We start from the raw sequence: 15,251 nt of genomic DNA on the forward strand, positions 1-15,251 counted from the left end.
CTACGGTTTTAAGGAGCTTTCGGGGTTGTCCTTCCCTTGTAGCATCTCCTGAGGCTTTCCCTGATAAAAGAGATGCTGCTCTGGGACGTGCCTAGGTTGGATTTGATTTCCTTCATCTATTTCCCCCCCCCTGCTCTGGACTGGAAAGCTGTTTGGAGGAAGGATTTAGAGCTCATCGGGATCCCTCCTGAGCGTGGCTTGGAGCCTGCACGAGGGCAGGTCCCTGGCTAGAGCTGCAGCTTTCGCGCTGCCGCTGCCTTGTTCTTCGCTTCTGGGCTCAGCACCGCCGTCCCGAGGGAGCAGGATGCTCTCGAAAGCCTCGGGGGTACCTGCTGGATCTACGCTAAAATGGAGGCGAAGGGCTGTTTCGGCACGTCGGAGGGGCGAGACGCATCCCCCTTTGAACAGAAAGAGGCTCACACCATGGAAAAGCTTCTTTTTAAAGCTGCTTCTCGATAACCGTCACTTCGATCCCGCCCAGGCTGAGCTTGCTGCCTGCTGCTCGTGCAGACGATGCTCTCGAGGCATTACGCCATATTTATGTCTGCCAAAGGGGAAATACCATTGCAAGCTGTAAAGCATCCTCGCTGGAGGACAGACCCCACCTGTAAATCCCTCTGTCCGGGAAGCCCGTTCCAGGAAAGATGCTCGTTGCGAGCGGAGGACTTCCTCGTGCCGAAAGTATCGCTCTAAGGATGGGTTTTGGCGGTTGGATTGGAGTAATTTCCTGCACTGCCCGGGCCGAGGGGGCTGGGAATTCAAGTTAATCGGTGACCGCGGGTGCAGTCGAGGCAGAAACGTCTTTGTCCAAGTGGAGCAAAAGTCTCACTTTTGGCAGATGCTGTAAACTTGCAGCAAAGGAAGAAAAAATGCGATTCCCGCCGCGGCAGGGCAAAAGCTGCTTTTTGCTCACCTGACCCGTCCTGTTTGTCTTTTATTTAGAAACGTCTAAAGGTCAAGACAGCTTCCACTCTGCCGATTCATCATGACGGCGGCCAGTGCTGGGAAAACACGGGCTGCGGCTTCCCAAACATCCCACGCTGGCAGCGGAGCCGGAGCCCTCGTCTCCCAGCCCTCTGCACCCCTTTCCAGACCTGGAATGAGACGGGATGGAACAAACCTTGTCCGTGATGCGACCGACGGACCACCTCGGAGGCCGGCTGGGTTCCTCCCCTCCACCGAGGGTTTTCTCGCCCCAAATTACTCCTGGAAGTGCTGAAGCTGCCTCCAGCCACCAGCTTCCCTCGAGACCAAGCCCTAAGGGCTGCTTGGAGCTTCGTGCGGCGGCAGCAGATAGGGGAAGCCGTGCTGCTCTTCCCTTCTTAGCCCTTGGCTGAAAAATACGCCACGGGAAAGTATTCTCTACCTCGCTTGCAGTAGTTTGCAGGAAATATTCCCCCTCCAGCATCCGACCTGCTCAACCCGAGCGGTTTCGGGGAGCACCTGAGGTCCCATAGGTCATGGGGAGCACCCAGTCCGACGCCGTTTGCCTTGCAGAGGGACGCTCTGGCTGACGGGATGCTGTAACCTCACCCTGCCGGTCCGGGGGCCGCTGCGCATCCGTTTCCCGGGGGGCTCTGGCTTTCATCGGAGACCCTCGGCACCCTTTCGGGAGCCGCTTGCTCAACAGCTGCAAGGAACTGATAGACCTAGAATCTGGAGGGCAGCACTTCCCCTCTTGCTGCTTGTGATAACGAACGCTACAAAAATAACCGGGGTTTCTGCAAGCGCGCGTGGGCGAGCGACTGCGGGGAAGTTTCGCGCTTTTCGGTGAATGGAAGCCTTCCGGAGCCCCCTCGCCTGCGCTCGCCCCCGTCAGCCTCCCGTCACCTGGGCTGGGGGAGCTGCGGGGGGGGGGGGGGGGGGGGGGAGCAGAGCGGGGCCGTCCCCTCGGGCACGATCGCCTTCAAGCTGGGGAGGCAATTGCGTTCGAGGAGCCACGAAGCCCTGGTTGCGCGTGGCCGGTTTGGGGCTCGTCCCGCGCGGCGCCGGGAGCTTCTCGGGTCCTGCTCGAGTTGGCCCAAGTTCAAGGCTGCGTCCAGCTTGCGTTTCGTGTGGAAGCGACTAATGTTCGTGTTCCCCTTCTCCTTTCTTTTGGTGTTTAATCTCAGCATTTGCAACGTGGCTTCTTCCCCCAGCGCTGGCTCAGCTGGGAGCTGCAGGTGGCTCTGGGGGACGCTCGGGATGGCAGCAAGCGTCTGCCGTGTCCCCCCGCTTGCTCCCTGCCGACCGCCTCATGTCTGGAGGGGGAGAGAAGGCGAAAAGATTATTTACATCTTTCCAGGCTCAGCAGTGCACGCTCTGAGCTTTCACTAGACTTTCTAGCGGCCTTTCCAGCTGCTGGCCCCCACGTGGTGCTTTAACCACCAAAATCCCCAGTTTCTCTCCTGCTCGCTGCGTGCGGAGGAGCGACGGCATGAGGACATCAGCTCCTCCTCACCCTCAGCCCCTGCCTCGGCCCCTCCGAGGTCCGGGAGTCCCCGGCCACCTGCAACCCCATGGCCAAGCGCTCCTATAAATCGCTGCTCTAGATCCGCGCCAGGTAGGTGAGAGCTGCGCTGCGGCTGCACCTTGCCGAGGGACGCAGGCAGGATGCGTTAACCGGAGAGGAACCTGCATCCCGCTGGGAAGAGGCCTTGGGTAAATCTGACCTTCTGATGCAAAAGACGATGCGCTAACGGCCCAGCAAGGAGCGGAGGAAACGTGGGATGCTGTTTACGCACAGGGCTGAGGCTGTGCAATCACATCTTGCAGGCTGGTGAGGACACGCTGGGAGATTTCATAACAGGTCGCTCGTCATTCACAGCCGCTGCTCTTAAAACACAAGTTTTATGGCTGTTGCTGGCCTGTAAATCTCCGACTTCCACGGCTGGCGCCTTTTGGGGGAAAACATCCGTCTTCGGCAGACTTTGATGCTCTCCAAGCGCGAGCCACCGTGCGTCACTCGTGGATGGGGCTCGTACGACGCAACGCGCCTACGGTTAGAAAATTCATTGCAAAAGCAGGACTTCAGGATTTAGGGTTTTGTCAGGTCTTGCTCAAGGGCCGGGCAACGTGATTGCTGGTGGGTCAGGGCCTCTTCCTGCGCCCAGACACGCTGCACGGCTCCGATTCGGCTTTGGACAAGCGTGTTTGGCACCTTGCAGATGGTGGAGGCTGCTGGCGACCGGGCTGGTGCCTGCCGTGGACCCGGAGATGCTCAGGGTGGAGGGGAGAGGCATGGCGGTTCTGCCCTGGGGTGTTACCCGGAGGTTTGTGGTCCTCCTGGGGTGATGCTCCCTCTCCCTTCTTCCTTGAATTGGGGGGGCTGAGGGATTACAATCGCCCCAGCTGATAAAATCCCCAGGAGAGGAGATCACAGAGGGGCTCGGTGCTCTCGGGAACTCCTGAAGGATCCCACAGCTCCAGCTGGAACAAAAGCACCAGCTGAGGAGCCAGCGCCCGGACCAGCTCCCCGCGGGAAGATGTTCCGGGAAGGGCTCATCCGAGCGCGTTCCCTGCCCGGCTGCCGGAGGGACGGGTGATGTGCCACCCACGGCAGCAGCGGGACGGTACCCGACTCCACGTGGGACAAAACACTCGAGATAAACCCGGCCCTGAGGTTTCCCCGTGAGCGACGCATGGGGTTTCTTTCCAAGCTGGAGGCTCCGGGCGGAGAAAGGCAGCGTGAAATGGTGCGAGGTCTCCGGGTGGGCTCCTCCTGCCCGCTCGTCGTCCATCCCTCTGCAAGGGCGATCCAGAGCAGGGCAGAGGAGCCAGAGCCGGGGCGATCCCCTCCACGTGACGCTGCTCGTGCTGACAGACTTCTCCTTTCATGTGTTTTAGGGTGAAACATTTGGTCTCGGTTTTGCCTCAGGCAACCCCTTGAGAAACTGGGTGAGAAAGGCAGGAGTAACGCTGGAGCCGGCTCCCGAGGCGGAGCAGAGGATAAACAGTTATAAACCACGGGATTACTGTAAGCACGTTCATCCCGTGGCAGGAGTGCGGTTAGAGACCAGGCGCTTGGCTCGACTTCAGGACATTTGGGAACGGCCTCGCCTGCCCCGGCCGGCGCCGAGGGGGGACCTGCCCGTTGCCTCATCCGACCGGGGGTTTCTCATCCCTCTGCTCACGTTTTTTGGGTCAAAACATCCCTTAGGAGAAGGCGAGAGACGGGTGGACCCGTGCCGGCCTCGGTGTCTTGTTCCCACCGTGGGTTTTCTCTTCCCCGGCGTGCGGGCAGCCCCGGTCTGGCACGGTGCTTCCCACCGCACGTGGCCCCGCTGGATCCGTGCCCCCCCCCCGCGTGCCCGGCTCCATCCCGACCGTCTTCGGGATGCCCAGGGATGACGTAACCCGGCCGCCATCGCTTTAGGAGGGACGGACCCGGGGCAGAGCCATCCCCCGGCTGCACCTGCCACTGGCTGCTGCAAGCTGGGCTGCGGTGTCATCAGCCAGTTCGGTAGGACAAGGTCCAACGCTGATCCGCTCCCTCCTCCGTGCATGTGCCGGCATGAACCGGGCTGCTCGGCTGCCGCTTCCCTGCTCCGCTTCTTCTTTGCAGGGGTTTCGGGGAACGGGCTGCGTGCCTGGCTCAGCCTCATGCGGTAACGGGGAACACGTGCGCCGGCGGGGACCGGCGCAAGGCGAAGGACGGAGAAGGCAGCCGAGGATGCAGGGATGGACAAGCCGTGCCACGAGGCTGCCCGCAGCGCTGGCCTGCCTGCACGTCGTCCTCTCTCCATCACCCCCTGCCACCCGCTCTGCCACCTCCGAGGCCAATCGGACATTGCCCGCAGCCGCTTGCCCCTCACCGACGGGGCAGGGGAGGTGAGAGGGATCCCCCCAGCCATGAGCTGGCATGGCGATCCGCGGGGAAAACGCGGGGTGGAAGGGAAATATTTGTGTCTGAGGAAAAGGATTACATATTTTTCATCTCCACAGCTGCAAACCAGCTCGCAAATTGCCCAACTCCGGCACCATCAGAGTTCCCGTATGAAATCCCAGGCGGAGAGGAGAGATTCCTGCTGGGTGTTTACTCCGGCGTCACCCGCCGCCAGCCTGGGACGGGGAGGGGGGACGGAGGGCGGGCAAAGTTCGGCTCCTATAAAGTCAGGTCTGGTCCACTTCATTCATTCCCCTTGCAGCATCGCCGGGAGCCGCACGTCCAGCCTTTGCGCGAGAGGTTTTGCAAATAAATCCCCCCGGGACCGCCGGCTGCCTGCGCGATGCCGAGGGCGCTGCGGGACGTGGGGGCCGCCCTCACCTGCCTCCAGCTCCTGCTGCTTCTCGCCGGCGTGGAGCTGAGGCCCCACGCGTGGGACGAGGACAGGCTCCAGCTGGAAGCCATCAAAAAGGGGATCCTGGAGCGGTTGGGGATGCCCGCTCCCCCCGTGGTCCGGCACCGGCTGGACCAGGAGAGCATCCGGAGAGCGCAGCGGCTGTACCAGCAGAAAGTGGCCGAGCTGACGGGGAACCGGAGCCGGGAGGAGGAGGGAGCCGTGCCAGAGACCAGGCACCTGCATCGCCTGACCCCCAAGCGTAAGTGGCCGTGGCTCCACGTGCATCCCACGACCCTCATCCCGTCCCCGTCCCCCCCGGGCACACACATGTGTGTCCCCCAACGTGTCCCCGCTCGGGCGTGTCAGCCCGGCTGCCTCGGCGTGTGCCAGGACATGACCGGGCATGAATCGCGGTGGCTGCGGTCATCCTCGTCCCGGCCGCTTTCCTTGCCCCGGCAGCAGGGAGGAGCCACCGTTTTGAGCCGTTTTGCTTAAAAATGCAAAAACCAGCAAATTTGGGATGAAAGCTTTGAGCAGCGTGGTGGCGGCTGCGGGTGCTCGGAGCAGGGTTTGAGCCGGCTTGGGGGTGAGCGGAGGGGAGGTGCCATTCCTTGAGCCCCGGCTGGCTGCTCTGTGCGTTTGGGGTTTTATCTGGATCTGGGGAGATTTAGGGATTTACCTGGATCTGGGGTGATTCAGTTCCTGCTGCTTGGGCTGGGGGGGGGGTCACCCCGCTGGGTCCTGGGGCACCTGCTCCGGCACCAGCTGCCGCCCCTCGATGAGACCCTCAGGCTGGGGCTCCCCGCGGACGGTGGATCCCGGGTGATCCGGGGTTGAGGATGGAGCCGGATCTCCCCAGCCTCGGCATCCCTCGGGATTTGAGTGATTCCCCGGAGGCGGCGGTTTGGCTGCCCGACAGGAGCTGGTCACGAGCCTTGGCTGGCGGCATGGCTTGCCGGCTCTTACATTAGCTGTCCTCCCTGTCCCCGCAGTGCTGCGCCAGCCGGACATCCCCCGGCGACACCAGGACCCCCAGGGACACCAGGACCTCCAGGGAGACCAGGACCCCCATGGCCCCTACCGCTACCATCTCATCCTCTCCCGCACCGAGGCTTTCCACCGACAGCTCCGGGTGGTGCAGGCGGAGCTGAAGCTCTTCAAGCGGACGCTGGCATCCCCCGGCATGTCCCCGCTCGACGCCTCGGTGCCTCCCCGCATCAGCATCTACACGCTGGGGGGGGCTCACGGGACCCCCCAGCTCCTGCGTAGCCAAGAGCTGGACCGCGACGCCCCGAGCCTGGACCTCACAGCGGCCGTCCAGCCCTGGGCTGCCGGTCCTGAGGCCACACTGCGCCTGGAGCTGGCCTTCACAGCCGACGTCTCAACCTTGTTGGCCACCTCGGGGGGCGAGACCCTGGTGCTGGAGGTGGAAACCCATGAGACAACGGGACGGGGAGCCAGGAGAGCCCGGGGGCTGGAGGAGGAGTGCGGGAAGAGCGATGGGAAGTGTTGCCTCAAGTCGCTCAAGGTCTCCTTCCAGGACATCGGCTGGTCGGACTGGGTCATCGCCCCCAACAGCTACTACATGAGGTTCTGCGAAGGTTCCTGTCCCCACAACTACAAGCCGGCCAGCATGCACGCCCAGATCAAAGCCCGCGTGCACTCCCTCTCCAAAGCCACCCCGCCGCCCTGCTGCGTCCCCGCCGGCTACGACCCCATGGTGCTGATGCACTACGACGGCGAGGGCAGGCTGGTCTCCACCCTCTTCGAGGACATGCTGGTCACCAGGTGCCACTGTGCCTGATGGCATCGCCGGACCCATCACCGCCCGGATGGGGCAGAGCCTGCCCGCCTCCCGGCAGCTCTGGCGTCCCAAAAACCAGACCCCATGGCACAAAACGCCTCTGCGCCAGCCCTGGGTCCGCCATCCGGCTCAGCCCTGGGGTCCCCGGTTGTGACCCCCCCCCTCCACAGGCCACAATAACGTACTCCCCCCTCTCTTCCCTTATTTAAAACAGTATTTTATTTGGTAGGTGGATCCTTCCCACCCGAGAGAGCCCAAACAGACCGGGGTGGTTCTGTCCCCAGGTGGCCGCAGCCCACCCCACGTCTGAGCATCATCTCTGCTTAGGGACTTATTTATACAACCATCTTATTTATTGCTAACTTATTGTATTTTATAGCAAAATACCTTTTGGGGAAAGTTCTTTGCGCGTATTTGCATTTTATATATTTCTATAAAACAGAAATAATGTAATAATGTAAATGAATAAAGTGATGGGAACAGGGATGCTGGCTGCTCCTCCTGCACAATTAGGTGGGGGTCTCCGACGGCACGGGGTGAGCGGGGACCGAAGCCCCGCAGCAGGTCGCCCTCAACCGGGGGTCCCGCAGCCTGGACCCTCCGCCCCCCCTCCGCAGGTGACCGGCCGGGACCTGACCCCATACGGATTTGCCGGTAAATTCTTACGGCTTTCCGGGGCCGGGACAGCCCCATCCCCACCCTGCCAGCGGCTGCCGTGGCGGGTGAGTAATGCCTGGGCGATGCTCCCAGAGACCTTTGAGCTGTTTGTGTCCTTGAGATGGGTGCTGGGCGCAGCCTTGACCCCCTGGGTGGGACGTCCAGCCGGGACGTGGATGCTGCCCGATTTCCAGGTACCTCCATCCGTGGGACCCTACGGACACCAAGGGGTGGGGGAAACCCCGGCTCCCCGAGCTGTGCCACCGTGGAGGTCGATGGCATGCGTCGTGTCCCCAAGGGACTCGCCACACCTGGATGGGGTGGCTTTGCTGGTCACAGCTCCTCTCTGCTCCGTCCCCTCTTCCAGCGTGTCCCAGGGGTGTCCCGGGCTGCCCGGCCCCTCGGCAGCTCCTGGTGGGGACCGGGGCTTGAGGGACATGGGATATGGGGACCTCCACTCTGGGGACGTGGGCTTTGGGGACCGGGGCTTGAGGGATGTGGGATATGGGGACCTCCACTTTGGGGACGGAGTCTTTGGGGACCAGGGCTTGAGGGACACAAGCTATGGGGACCTCCACTCTGGGGACGTGGACTTGAGGGACCCGGGCCAAAGTGACATGGGCTCTGGGGACCTGTCCTTCAGGGTCCCTTGGGACCCCTGCTCTGGGGACCTGTCCTTGAGGGTCCTGGTCCCTTGGCACCCCCACTCTGGGGACAGGGGCTCTGGGGACCTGTCCTTCAGGGTCTCTTGGTCCCTTGGGACCCCTGCTCTGGGGACCTGTCCTCGAGGGTGCTGGTCCCTTGGGACCCCTGTTCTGCGGACATGGGCTCTGGGGACCTGTCCTTGAGGGTCCTGGTCCCTTGGCACCCCCGCTCTGGGGACAGGGGCTCTGGGGACCTGTCCTTCAGGGTCTCTTGGTCCCTTGGGACCCCCGCTCTGGGGACAGGGGCTCTGGGGGTTCCAGGGACTTTCCCCAGGGACTTCCAGCCTCGGGCAGCTCCTTCGGGTTAATGTTTACAGCCGTCCCTGTGCCCCTTACCGGAGCTGTCAGTGCCATTAACAGATAACGAACCGGGGCTCTGCTCAGCCGGTGCCACCCCGCTGCTGCCAGAGGGACGGATCCAGCCCGGGGAACGGCACCAGGCGGAGGCTCAGCCCTGGGGCAGCCACGCCGTGTCCTGCCCGGGGCTCCCAGCAGACCACGAGCTACACAGATACTTTAAGATAATGAAACCATTTAATGGGGCACGGTGGAGCATCACAAGGGCCGGAGCTCGGGGGACCCACGCGTAGCCGGGGGGGAGGGAGGGGGCACCCAGATAAGCGGTGGGATCCCCATGTCCCCAGGCTGCTGGACCCCTTGGGGTGCACAACCTGGCAGCGCCGAGCTCGGGGATTTTGCCAGGAGCATTAAAAAAGAGGGGCTTCTGCTCTGTTCCCCAAACTGGCAGATTTAGCAAGGAAAAGCGGGGGTGCAGGCGACAGCGGGGTTAGTCCCGGTGCCTGGATGTCGCCAACCGCCGGCACATCCCCAAGCGCACGTGCACCCTGACACTCCATCGGCAGCCGAAAGGGGAAGAGGAACCATGAGCTGCGGTCACCCCACGGCCCCCCCCCCCCCCCCCCCCCCCCACTCTGCCAGACTGCCCCAGCGGGGCCTCATGCGTGTCCCCGTCCGGGAAGGCTCCGGCGTGCCGGCCGCCGGCGGATGCTGCGCTGAGGTGTCCCCGCGGTCGGTGGCCGCCAGCCCCGGGACAAGCGCCAGCCCTCAGCCCTCGCCCCACGGTGGGAACTGGGGAGAAGGAGGGGGCGGGGGGGCACGTGTGTGTGTGTGTGTGTTAAAATTAACCCTCTCTGAGAAAGGCATCCCTGGCAGGATGCGAGCGTGGGGACCACGCATGTCCCTGTCCCAGCCGTGGGGAGACCCATAGAGCCCTCATCCATGGGGAGCGCCCATCCCCGTCCCCTCTGGGCTGGGGGGGTCCCACCAGGGAAAGCCCTGGGGAGAAGCGTCAGTGGGAGCCAGAGCTGCACCCCCCCCAGCCCCCCCAGCCCCCCCTCGGCCCCTCACTGGTCGGGGATGACGTAGATGTCCTCGCCGGAGCATCGCGTGTTGGCGTAGATGGGCTGGTCCCCGGGGACGGCCTCGCTCTCCAGGAAATAGTTGTCATCCACCGGGACCTGGGGGCTGGGGGGGACACAGAGGGGTGGCACCTGCCTCACCGTGCCCAGGAGATGGGGCGGGTTGGGGGTGGCTGGTCCCCAACGGGGGGGAGCGAACGCCACGGGGCAGCTCTGGGGGTGCGGGTGGGGGGAAGGGGCTCAGCCCCGGCAAGCACCTGGGCCTTGGGGATGGTGGGATGGGACAGCACGGGATGGCATGGGTGGCACTGCGTGGGGCGGCATGGGATGGGGTGGCATGGGGTGGCATGGGATGGTACGCATGTGACCGGACAGCATGGCAGCATGGCACAGCACGGATGGCACAGCATGGGATGGGATGGGATGGGATGGGATGGGATGGGATGGGATGGGATGGGATGGGATGGGATGGGATGGCGGCACGGCATGGCACAGCACGGCACAGCATGGCACGGCATGGCACGGTACAGCACAGCAGGGGAGGGGATGGGACATGCCCCAAGCAGCCGGTCCCCACGCCGGAGCCTCACCTGTACCGCTCCTCCTGCCATCCCGGCGTCCAGCCCCGCGCGGCGGCCGGGCCGGTGCAAGGGCTCACAAAGACGTTTTCATAGTCCGGCGCGGCGGCAGCATCGGTGGTGCCGATCTCAGCGGCCCGGCTGATGTAGCGGGGCTGCCCGTGGGCCGCGGTGGACTCCCGCTTACCCCACCCCGCGCTGGCAGCAGCAGTGGCCACTTTCCTCTGCCGGTAGCAAACCACGGCGGTGACCGCCAGCAGCACGGCCACCCCGACGGTGGCCCCGGCCAAGCCGGCCACCAGCCTCGTGCTGCCCCAGCATTCCCGGACGTGGAAATCGGTGGCGTTGAAGACGTCGTGATGGGACGTGAGGCAGTGGCACCGGGGCACCGTGCAGTTGGGCCGGGAGCAGGTGCAGGGTGCCAGGATGCTGCCCACCACGTCGCAGCGGCACGTCACGGCCAGGAGGCGCAGGCTGGCACGGAAAGCGGTGGGGGGCACGGCGGGCAGGGGGTTGTCCTCCAGCCGCAGGCTCTGCAGAGCCACGGCGTTGGCGAAGAAATCGTCGGGCAGCTCCTGCAGCCGGTTTTGCTGCAGCTGGAGATGCCGCAGCCCCCGCGCTTGGCTCAGGAAGGCGGCCGGCAGCTCCCGCAGCCGGTTCTGCGACAGGTCCAGCTCCTGCAGCCTCGGCCCGACGCGGGATGAGGGGCTCAGGGCGTCAATGCCGTTACGGCTCAGCCACAGCCGGCTCTGCCGCTGGAAGGGGCCCAAGTCCAGCTCGGCGCATTGGTGGCTGCTGTTAGTCAAATCCAGCTCGGCGGGGGCGTCCGGCGGCACGGCGAAGCAGGGGGCCGTGGAGGCCGCGGGGCACAGCAGCAGCAGCAGCAGAGTTAGGGGGGCTGCAGGGTGCCCCATGGCCCCTTCACCCCGATGGGCGCCTGGGTGGGAAATGGGGGGGTCAGCAAGACCTGCCTGAGCGGACCCCCATTCCCGCTGAGCGTGCCGGTTTCCCCCTCCCAGTGCAAACCAGTGCAGCCCAGTCTGGCACCCACCCCGCTCCCTCGCTCCCCGGGCAGGGCAGCACCTGGGGGTCCCGGCGGGTGGTTTCCACCCCCCCCCCAGCCCCAGCACCCTGACTTGCCTGCGCTCCGGCCGCCTCTCTGCCTGGCACAGGCAGGGGTGCGGGAAGAGGAACAGGCGGGTCCCGCCGTCCCGTGTCACCCTGCCAGGGCGTAGCCGGCCCCGGGGCAGGGGGGGCAGGCAGGGAGGCAGCAGCCCCCGCCTCAGCACCCCCCAGCTGCCGCCGGACCCCCCCCCCCGGCCCTTTCCTGGAGTGCTGCAGGGCTCTGACCCCGGGTGCTGCAGTGGTGCTGCTCCCTGCCCGAGGGGCCTGGGGGGAGCCCGGCGGGGTCTCAGGGCTGGGGGGGCCCAGCTGGGTGCTGAGCATCCCCACGGCCTCGCGTGTTGGCACCGGCTGGGGGACCCCGGCCCTGCGGCCCCGGTGCCCCGGGGAGCACCCGAGCAGGCGGCTCCAACAGCCCCCCCGGGCACACGCGTGGGCACACGCGGACATGCACACGCATGCGCTGCTGCATGCTCGCACATGCATGTAGGCGCACGTGTGTTGGCTGCTCACACACGCATCCCACATACGCGCTCAGGCACGTGTGCACACGCCCGCCCACCGGCAGCACGGACACGCGTGCACTGCCATGCACACACATGCCCTGCTGCGTGCACATGCGTCCACCGCCACGCACACGCGTGCACAATCGCGGTGCCCAGTGAAGCGGGTTGGAGCGGGGGGGGTGGGGGTGTGTGTGTCGGGGTCTTAATGATGCGTTGGTGCAACTAACACGGCGGCCCGGGGGGGGTGTGCGGGCAGGATTGGGCCCTCCCTGAGGTCTTGGCACCTGCGAGGGCTCTGCTTGGGGTCCCCCGTGGGGAGGGGGTCCCCTTGCGAGGGGACCCCAGGGCTGGGGCGGGAGGGCTCCGTGCAGGGCGTGCGTGGGTGCGTGTCCGTGTCCCCATGAGGGGTTGGTGTCCCCATCGCGGTGTTCCCCATGTCCGCACCCTTCTGGGTCTGCCCTCGGGTCCGTGCCCCCCCCCCCCCCCCGTGTCTGTGTCCCCCTGTGCAGCTGTGTCTGCCGCCCGTGTTTGTGTCCCGTGTCCACCCCCTCGTGTCCGAGTCCCCCCACCATGTCCGTGTCCCTCCACGCCCACCCCCTCGCCTCCACGTCCCTGTGTGTCCAGTGTCCGTGTCCCTCCCCTCGTGTCAGTGTCCATCCACGTCCATCCCCTCCTCTGCATGTCCCTCTATGTCCCTCCACCCTCTCACGGCCGCGTCCCTCCGTGTCCACCGTGTCCGTGTCCGCCCCCTGGTGTCCGTGTCCCTCCATTTCCACCCTCTCGCATCCACGTCCCTGTGTCCACCGTGCCCGTTTCCACCCCCTCGTGTCAGTGTCCATGCACGTCCACCCCCTCGTGTCCACGTCCCTCCGTGTCCGCCCCCTCGCATCCGTGTCCACCCTCTCACGTCCGTGTCCCTCAGTGTCCACCGTGTCCCTCTTCACGTCCGTGTCCCCCCCACGCCCACCCCCGCGCGTCCGTGTCCCCCCGGGCCCATCCCCCAGCCTCTGTGACCCTCCATGTCCTCCCCCCCCCCCCCCCCGCGCCTCTGTCCACCCTCTCATGTCCGTGTCCCTCTGTGACCACCGTATCCGTGTCCATCCCCCCGTGTCACTGTCCCTCCCTGCCCACCCCTTCGCGCCCGTGTCCCCCCGTGCCCGCCACCTCCGTGCCCACCCCCCCGCCTCCGTGTCCTTCCATGTCCACCCCTCGCCTCTGTGTCCACCCTCTCATGTCCGCGTCCCTCTGCGTCCGTGTCCATCCCCTCGTGTCACCGTCCCTCCGTGCCCACCCTCTGGAGTCCGAGTCCGTCCGTGCCCACCCACTCCGTGCCCACCCCCTCCCCTCCGCACCGCCCCCACCCCCCCCCTCCAGCCCCCCGTCCCCCGTCCCCACCACCTTCCGCCGCGCTGCCATCGCCCTTTTAAGAGCGGCGGGCGCGGGCGGGGGGGGGGGGCGGCGGCGTTGCTGGAACAGCCGCGCGGGGGGAGGCGGTGGCGGCGGCGCGGGGACCCCCGGCCCGGCGCGGCGGTTTCAAGCTCCCCCGCGGGCGCGCGGCCGGAGCCGCCGGGGCCGGGGCCGGGGCCGGGATGGCGGCGGGGGACCGGGGCCGGGACCGGGGCCGCTGACAGCCGGTGCCGCGCCGCCGCCCCAGCATGTACGCCAAGGGCAAGGGCTCCGGCGTGCCCTCGGACGGCCAGGCCCGCGAGAAGTGAGTGCGGCGGGGGCGGGCGCGGGCCGGGGGCGCGGAAGTTTGCCGGGGCGGCCGCCGGGGGAGCGGGGACGGAGGGAGAAGCGGGGGGGGGGGGGGGGGATCGGGGGGCGGGCGGACCCCCGCGGCCCCGCCCCGCCGGGGCGCACCGGCAGCCGCCGCGGGGCAGCGGGAGCCGTCGGGGCTCAGCCGGCCACCGGGAGCCGCGATGTGCCCCGGGCGTCGCCGTCCCCCGGGCCACCGGGAGCCGCGGTGCCCTCCCGGGCGTTGTCGTCCCCCGGGGCACCGCGGTGCCTCCCGGTCCGTGGCGTTCCCCGGGGCACCGGGAGCCGCGACGTCCCCCCGGGGCATTGCCATCCCCCGGGGCACCGGCAGCGTGACCCGGCATCCCCGGCTGTGCCCGTCCCCGCCGTGCCCCGGTGCTCGGGGCCAGCGCTGTCCCCGGCGGGGGCTTCATCCGTCCCCGGGGCACCTGCCGGAGCCGGGGGGCTGCGCCCCGCGATGGCCCCTGAGCCCGGCCACCCCCGTGGGGGTCCCCGCGGGTCCCCTTCCCCAATGCCGGTGGGTGATGGAGCACTGGGGACGGGTCCCCGGCGTCCCCCAGAAGGTCCCCGGCCAGGGGACACCCGCGGTGGCACTCGCCCCTCAGCCGCGTCCCGCGTGGGACGTGTCACCCGTCTCATCCCGCTGACGGGAACCGGGGCGGCCACCCCGCTTGCCGTGGAAAGGTCTCCGGTGTCACCGGTGGGACTTGGTGTCGCCGTGATGCCCGTTGGGGGTCCCTCGCAGGGAGGTGACATCGAATCCCCCTCGTTAATTCTGCGCTTGCACGGGGGCTCCGTCCTGACCGTCCCTCGTGTCACTCGGGGTCCCCCCTTTTCGGGGTCCGTCAGACGGGGCTGTCACCGCGCTGCTCCGGCAGTGACGGCCGTGGGGATGCCGTCCCTGCAAGCGGGGCGCCCCCCCCCCGGGGCGGTGGGTCCCTGGGGTGGGGGGGGGCCGTGCCCGGCCCTGACACCCTGTCCCCGTCCCCGTCCCCGCAGGCTGGCGCTGTACGTCTACGAGTACCTGCTGCACGTGGGGGCCCAGAAATCAGCCCAGACCTTTCTGTCGGAGGTAAGAGGGGGGGGGGCAGCACCTCCTGGCCCCCCCCCCCCCCCCCCCCGCCCCATCCCATCCCGCGGGCTCGGGGCCCTGCAGCCCCCGCGGCTGCCTGAGCCCATCCCCGGGGGTATCAGGCCTGGTAAAGCGATGCCTGACCTCCCCCGTGCCCCTCTCCACAGATCCGATGGGAGAAGAACATCACGCTGGGCGAGCCCCCCGGCTTCCTGCACTCCTGGTGGTGGTGAGTCGGGGCTGGGGGGGGGGGGCCGGGAGCGGGGCTGGACCCCCCCTCCCCACGGTGATGGGGCTGGGACTGGGGCCAGGGGTTGTCGTCGTGTCCCGTCCCCCCCCCCCAGTCCCCACGCTGCCGCCACATCACCTCGTACCCCATAAACCTGCCGCTCTGCTTTTCCCATCAGCGATTT

General features: G+C 66.7%; 3 protein-coding genes across 4 annotated transcripts in view; 2 read left to right on the top strand and 1 right to left on the bottom strand.

The window, feature by feature from the left end:
* Positions 1-2,119: 2,119 nt before the first annotated feature.
* Positions 2,120-7,584, top strand: GDF15 (growth differentiation factor 15). Of its 2 annotated transcripts, XM_076359400.1 has the most exons (5): positions 2,120-2,980; positions 3,147-4,441; positions 4,544-4,809; positions 5,127-5,520; positions 6,254-7,584. In XM_076359400.1, the coding sequence occupies exons 4-5, from the start codon at positions 5,208-5,210 to the stop codon at positions 7,063-7,065; spliced, it is 1,125 nt and encodes a 374-aa protein (XP_076215515.1). In that variant the 5' UTR covers positions 2,120-2,980; positions 3,147-4,441; positions 4,544-4,809; positions 5,127-5,207; the 3' UTR covers positions 7,066-7,584. The 2 variants fall into 2 exon arrangements, with proteins under 2 accessions (XP_076215515.1, XP_076215514.1); XM_076359399.1 differs by having other exon boundaries at positions 2,120-4,441.
* A 2,206-nt stretch (positions 7,585-9,790) lies between these two features.
* LRRC25 (leucine rich repeat containing 25) lies at positions 9,791-11,314 on the bottom strand. Its single transcript, XM_076359407.1, has 2 exons — positions 10,396-11,314; positions 9,791-9,911 (listed from the first exon to the last, which is right to left on the bottom strand). Exons 1-2 carry the CDS (start codon positions 11,295-11,297, stop codon positions 9,791-9,793), a joined length of 1,023 nt encoding a protein of 340 aa, XP_076215522.1. The 5' UTR covers positions 11,298-11,314.
* Positions 11,315-13,610: 2,296 nt separating this feature from the next.
* Positions 13,611-15,251, top strand: part of SSBP4 (single stranded DNA binding protein 4) — a gene marked incomplete in the record, with an annotated part of 4,654 nt that continues 3,013 nt past the window's right edge. Inside the window, 3 exon segments of the mRNA XM_076359689.1 lie at positions 13,611-13,722; positions 14,766-14,838; positions 15,006-15,067. Coding sequence (XP_076215804.1) covers positions 13,667-13,722; positions 14,766-14,838; positions 15,006-15,067 — 191 coding nt within the window.

This window comes from Aptenodytes patagonicus, chromosome 25, assembly GCF_965638725.1.
Source record: "Aptenodytes patagonicus chromosome 25, bAptPat1.pri.cur, whole genome shotgun sequence".
In the NCBI taxonomy this organism is placed as follows: domain Eukaryota; kingdom Metazoa; phylum Chordata; class Aves; order Sphenisciformes; family Spheniscidae; genus Aptenodytes; species Aptenodytes patagonicus.

Excerpts from the sequence above, each read along its gene's own strand:
- LRRC25 (XM_076359407.1), bottom strand. The coding sequence starts at position 11,297 with ATGGGGCACCCTGCAGCCCCCCTAACTCTGCTGCTGCTGCTGCTGTGC. Across the intron at positions 9,912-10,395 it reads TGGCAGGAGGAGCGGTACAG|CCCCCAGGTCCCGGTGGATG; the intron begins GTGAGGCTCCGG and ends TGTCCCCCCCAG.
- GDF15 (XM_076359399.1), top strand. The coding sequence starts at position 5,208 with ATGCCGAGGGCGCTGCGGGACGTGGGGGCCGCCCTCACCTGCCTCCAG. Across the intron at positions 5,521-6,253 it reads GCATCGCCTGACCCCCAAGC|TGCTGCGCCAGCCGGACATC; the intron begins GTAAGTGGCCGT and ends CTGTCCCCGCAG.